The following is a 5,920-nucleotide window of genomic DNA, read 5'->3' as shown; positions in this document are numbered from 1 at the left end:
CCATGTAGGATGTTGAATTGAGAATATAAAATTCAAGTCAGAAACGATTGTCAGAAGTTGACTGTTAGCATTCAGCAAAACATGTTTTATATACTTTGCAAATGAAAGCTTTGATATTGAAAGCTTGAAAGTTGTTATCCTCTATTTCGACGTCATTATGAGTTTCCGTATTTGTATTTATTTTACAGATTTCAATTTAACAAATGTGTTTTACATTGGTTGTTTAAACAATTTATTTGGAGTATTTTAACAGTTTATGTAATTTAATGGTTTTACAACACGTTTCAGTCAGAAGGAAACATTTCTAATTGAACACATCCAGCACACGGAGACACGGGACACATACAAATGGGTATTGACAAAAGGAGGGGAGGGGACTGTTGGTACTTTGTTTTGATATAAAGTACGATTAAGAAAATACTGGGGATCCTTTGTGTATCCGATGGTGGGGGGGGGGGGGGGGTGGTGTCATCTCTTTCGGAGCTCCTCTATCTTCTCCACGAGTTTGGCTTTGTTGGCACCAGACATTTCATCAATCTTTGTAAAAAAAAAAAAAAAAGACAACTTGATTAACAGTCATCCTTACATTACTATTAAATATTAAAGCGAATATTGTTAAATTAAACACCTAAACACTAATAAAGATAATTTATAGCTATACAAAACACATATATGATTAATTCTACCTTTTCGCTGTTTTTGAAAAACATTATCGTTGGCATACACTCAATTCCTATTTCCTCAGCCAGCTCCTGTTTATGAGTAAAACAGTCATAATGAAACGTGTTTGTGGATAAAATACTTTCTGTTAAATGAATCTTTAGTTAATAAAATTCAAAAAGTTGAGGCAAAAAAACTAGTAATAAATTTAAAGTAGGTAAGTCAGGTCATTATCAAGACAACGTACATTAGCCTCATCCACGTCCACGGAGGCGAATATTACATCTTTCTCGTACTCTGGGTCATTGGCAAGTTTCTGGAGAAAGAAGAAACCTAATAAAAATCAATTATTTAGTTCATGAAATAAAGTTTCTGTGAAGGATTGATGGAGTTACATGTACTTGGAAACATTTTAAAACTATAGCGTCATTAGTTGTATATGTTACCATATACATGTATTTACATGTAATATTGTACAGCTGTTATAAAGATAAAATCTTTTTTTGTGGATATGCATTTGTGTTTTAACTGTTTATTAAGTACATAAGATTAGAGAAAATTGCTATCAATAAACGATATTATGAATTTTTAGACTAGAGTTGACATAATAGTTACCTAAAATAAGAGGAACGAACCTCTGTAATAAACTTGTCATTTTATTTTTATTTTGTTAACAATTATGGGCAAGATTTTCCTAAACTGAAAGTATGTATGTTTGTTTCAGCTCGAGTTACTGGAGGAGGGTTTTTCAAATCAATAAACTTAAAATAGAGTTATATATGGATGACTACCGAAATTTATAATTATATTATAACCGTTTACGCTCTGCGGTTGATTTAGCATTACAATGTCGACAAAAATGGCGCAATCTGCGTACATTATTTGTTTTATGTGAATAACTGATGATAAAGATTTAAATAAATAGTTACATGTATTTTCTGTAAACTTAAATAATACCATTAAGGTCAATTTACTTTTATTTCTAACAACAAAAAGTTCATTGTTATCATTTAAGAATTTTTTTAAAAATTGGTCAATTTGGGTTCACTAAGAATCTGTTTTATATTTTGCACTTTTAGATTAAATTCTTGTTTTTTGTTTTTGTTCTTTGTTTTGCTCTGAAGTTTAATATCATTCTGAAGCATTATTTTGATTTTAATTTGAATAATCATATTAACCGGGAGAAGGGTGTAATGTTGTGATCCACAATTAAAGGAACATATACTAGTAGATAGAACCTGATGACTGGGGACTCACCCGGAACATGGGCCCAATCACCTTACACGGTCCACACCACGTGGCCCAGAAGTCAACGATGACCAGCTTCTGTCCCGCGCTCCTCAGCAAGTCATCCAACTCGTCCTAAGGAAGAGATTGACAGTCTACAACCTAGCTGTCTGTTTTCTAACAATGTTACGCTTATACCATACAATCAGAAACGAACTGGGTGTTTCGCTACTTAAGAAAGTTGAAAATTGATGTATAACTAGTGAATATTCTCAAAAAAAACTTCGTGAGTTTACTAAGCGATCCAAAAAAGACATGGATCACACAAGAACAAAACATTTTAAATCTGTCTTATTCTACGATCCTAATACGACTAATTATATAGTATATTTTATCGCATAAACCAATATGACATAATAATAACAATAATGGAGAAATGTTTTCCGACTCTTCTCGATTAAATACTATATAGGCTTTGTCACGATTTTGGTCAAAAATTATTTTTCCGTTTTTAATCATTTACAATGCTTCAGTGAAGCTTTTCTAATAGTCAGCCACGATTTAAGTGTCATTCGTTGTCTTTTAAGCGAGAAATTGAGCTCACAACTCTTAAATAATGCAAACATAGTTTACATTTACAGTTAACATAAATGTTAAAGTAAAAATTCAAGTTTTTGTTTTTTTTACCTAAAATGAATGTTAAAAACGCTAGGAACTGTTTTTTTATGCTCAAAAACAAATAAGCAGAAAATTCAGCTTGAAAAAGTACTTTTATAGGAATATTAAACCAATGTTAATAAAAACAGGTCACGAACCTTGTTTACATAACAAAGAATTGTGAGCTTTGTATCTTGACATCTACGACTGACATTTAGAAAAATAAAAATGACCAAAATCCTGACCATGCCCCTTTAAAACTTGGTTTAAATGATAAACATGCTAATGACACTTGTTGCACGAAGTAATTGTTTGTATGTCAAGTGCCTGTATGATCATAAGACACTGTTTTATATTGTATGGTCTTCCATTTAAAGTAGTATGGTTCACCTCAATGTGTGACGTACTCCCCATTGAAAATAAACAACAATAAAATCAAGTGTAATTGTATAACACTTTTCTTTCTGACACGTGTTACCTATCAGTGAAGCATGGATTAGAGCGTTACATCAATTATTATTTACAAACAGACAACATGCTTTTAGAAATAAATAATCAAGCAATAAGTTTAACATGTTAATCTGCCAGGCACGATGTTTGTACAACCAATGCACAATTCTAACATGACTGAAGATCAAGATCGAATCGATTTGCAGTAAATCAATATACAGAAATTATCATCAGGTATCTCACATTTTTTTTAAATAAAAAGATGCAAGATTTGTTCAATCAAACAATAAAAAGGCTACAAAATGGAGCTTAATGCTAGAATTTAGAATATAGAATTTGGATTCAAATATAAATAAACAATAATGCTTTACCTGAGTGAATATTTCCTTCATTTTGTAGGTTTTGAGTCTCAATGAGCAGTGATGACAGCTAGCCTGTTGCTAGGCGACAGAATTGATCAATACACTTTTACCTGTCAGAAGCTGCTCCTAATTGGAACTACTGTTGATACCGTTACTGTGCTTACTCTAATTAGGGCTCTTACAATTATAAATAAAGCAGAAGTCCGAATTAGATGGTATTTTTAATCACAAACCAATCCCTTATCATGTACTGTCAATAACGACATTTATCTTGTCACCTATTTCTAGAAATCACCTTTTATTTCAAATATTCATAATAATGGTATCAAAGACCCCGACAGGTCGGTTGGATTCAGGGCAATAGCTAGAGAACTGCATATCATAAAAATAACCATCGCGGAATGTGTAAACATTGATCTGTTATCACGGTAGAGGATTTCCAGGGAAACCCCCTTACTCGTTCACTTCTCTCAAGTTGTCACTTCAGCCGACCCTGCGGTGTCCGTAAATTCTACTTATCGTTAAAGTGTGTCTGAATCAGGAGGGGGTGTTTATTAGATAGGTAAAGTTAGCTACTAGTAACTGGCTACTAGTAACTGGCTACGAGAAGTAAGAAAAGCTAGCTACTAGTACCTGGCTACGAGATTAAATAAAAGTTAGCTACTAGTAACTGGCTACTAGTAACTGGCTACGAGAAGTAAGAAAAGCTAGCTACTAGTAACTGGCTACGAAATTAAAGAAACTTGGCTTCTAGATACTTCTTACCGTCCATGGGAGAACACATACCAAGGATTTCTATTTTTGTTCTTAAGATGTACATTGCACTATATCACTGTCGATTGTCAATATATCTCAAGTAGCTGTATATATAGACTGAAAATATATGCCTGACTTGCTAATATCAACATTCTGCCGAGTCATCCACATAATATTACCACACAATTACTCAGATATCTCTCTTTATGTAGTCAGCTACTTGTGCGTTTCGTTACAAATATCTTTATTTTTTGGCTGTTTTGTTAATATATCTCAAGTAGCTGTATATATATATTGAAAATATATGCCAGACATGCTAATATCAACATCCTGTCAAGTCATCCACATAATATTACGACACAATTACTCAGATATCTCTCTTTATGTAGTCAGCTACTTGTGCATTTCGTTATAAATATCTTTCTTTTTGGCAGTTTTGTCAATATATCTCAAGTAGCTGAATATATAGATGTAAGATATATGCCAGTCTTGCTAAAATCAACATTCTGTCAAGTCATCCACATAATATAACAACACAATTACTCAGATATCTCTCTTTATGTAGTCAGCTACTTGTGCATTTCGTTACAAATATCTTCATTTCTTTGCGGTTTTATCAATATATCTCAAGTACATGAATATATAGATTGAAGATATATGCCAAACATGCTAATATAAACATTCTGTCAAGTCATCAACATAATATTACGACACAATTACTCAGATATCTCTCTTGATGTAGTCAGCTACTTGTGCATTTCGCTACAAATATCTTCATTTTTTTGCAGTTTTATCAATATATCTCAAGTAGCTGAATATATAGATTGAAGATATATGCCAGACATGCTAATATCAACATTCTGTCAAGTCATCCACTTAATATTACGACACAATTACTCAGATATCTCTCTTTATGTAGTCAGCTACTTGTGCATTTTGTTATAAAAATCTTCATTTTTTGGCAGTTTTGTCAATATATCTCAAGTAGCTAAATATATAGATGTAAGATATATGTCAGACATGCTAATATCAACATTCTGACAAGTCATCCACATAATATAACGACACAATTACTCAGATATCTCTCTTTATGTAGTCAGCTACTTGTGCATTTCATTACAAATATCTTCATTTCTTGGCGGTTTTGTGAATATATCTCAAGTAGCTGAATATATAGATTGAAGATATATGTCAGACATGCTAATATCAACATTCTGTCAAGTCATCCACATAATATTACCACACAATTACTCAGATATCTCTCTTTATGTAGTCAGCTACTTGTGCATTTTGTTTCAAATATCATTCTTTTTTGGCGGTTTTGTCGATATATTTCAAGTAGCTGAACATATAGATTGAAGATATATGCTAGTTTGGCTAATATCAACATTCTGTCAAGTCATCCACATAACTTGATCACACAATTACTCAGATATCTCTCTTTATGTAGTCAGGTACCTGTGCATTTCGTTACAAATATCTTTCTTTTTGGCAGTTTTGTCAATATATCTCAAGTAGCTGAATATCTAGATTGAAGATATGTGCCAGACATGCTAATATCAACATTCTGTCAAGTCATCCACATAATATTACGACACAATTACTCAGATATCTCTCTATATGTAGTCAGCTACTTGTGCATTTCATTACAAATATCTTCATTTCTTGGCGGTTTTGTGAATATATCTCAAGTAGCTGAATATATAGATTGAAGATATATGTCAGACATGCTAATATCAACATTCTGTCAAGTCATCCACATAATATTCCGACACAATTACTCAGATATCTCTCTTTATGTAGTCAGC

At 32.3% G+C, this 5,920-nt stretch overlaps 1 protein-coding gene across 1 annotated transcript; it reads right to left on the bottom strand.

The window, feature by feature from the left end:
- Window positions 1–293: 293 nt before the first annotated feature.
- LOC105345488 (thioredoxin) lies at window positions 294–3,740 on the bottom strand. Its single transcript, XM_011453620.4, has 5 exons — window positions 3,366–3,740; window positions 1,918–2,022; window positions 908–976; window positions 687–752; window positions 294–537 (listed from the first exon to the last, which is right to left on the bottom strand). Exons 1-5 carry the CDS (start codon window positions 3,384–3,386, stop codon window positions 469–471), a joined length of 330 nt encoding a protein of 109 aa, XP_011451922.3. The 5' UTR covers window positions 3,387–3,740; the 3' UTR covers window positions 294–468.
- Window positions 3,741–5,920: the final 2,180 nt, after the last annotated feature.

The sequence above is a fragment of the Magallana gigas genome, chromosome 7 (assembly GCF_963853765.1).
Source record: "Magallana gigas chromosome 7, xbMagGiga1.1, whole genome shotgun sequence".
NCBI classification, from domain to species: domain Eukaryota; kingdom Metazoa; phylum Mollusca; class Bivalvia; order Ostreida; family Ostreidae; genus Magallana; species Magallana gigas.
Note: the sequence above shows the minus strand (reverse complement) of the source record. Positions and strands in the feature narration are given on the sequence as shown.

Bases quoted from the DNA above. Each gene is read 5' to 3' on its own strand.
- LOC105345488 (XM_011453620.4), bottom strand. From the start codon at position 3,386: ATGAAGGAAATATTCACTCAG. The intron at 977-1,917 runs GTGAGTCCCCAG...TTCTTTCTCCAG, and splicing joins TGATTGGGCCCATGTTCCGG to AAACTTGCCAATGACCCAGA. The intron at 538-686 runs GTAGAATTAATC...TTTTTTACAAAG, and splicing joins TTTTCAAAAACAGCGAAAAG to ATTGATGAAATGTCTGGTGC.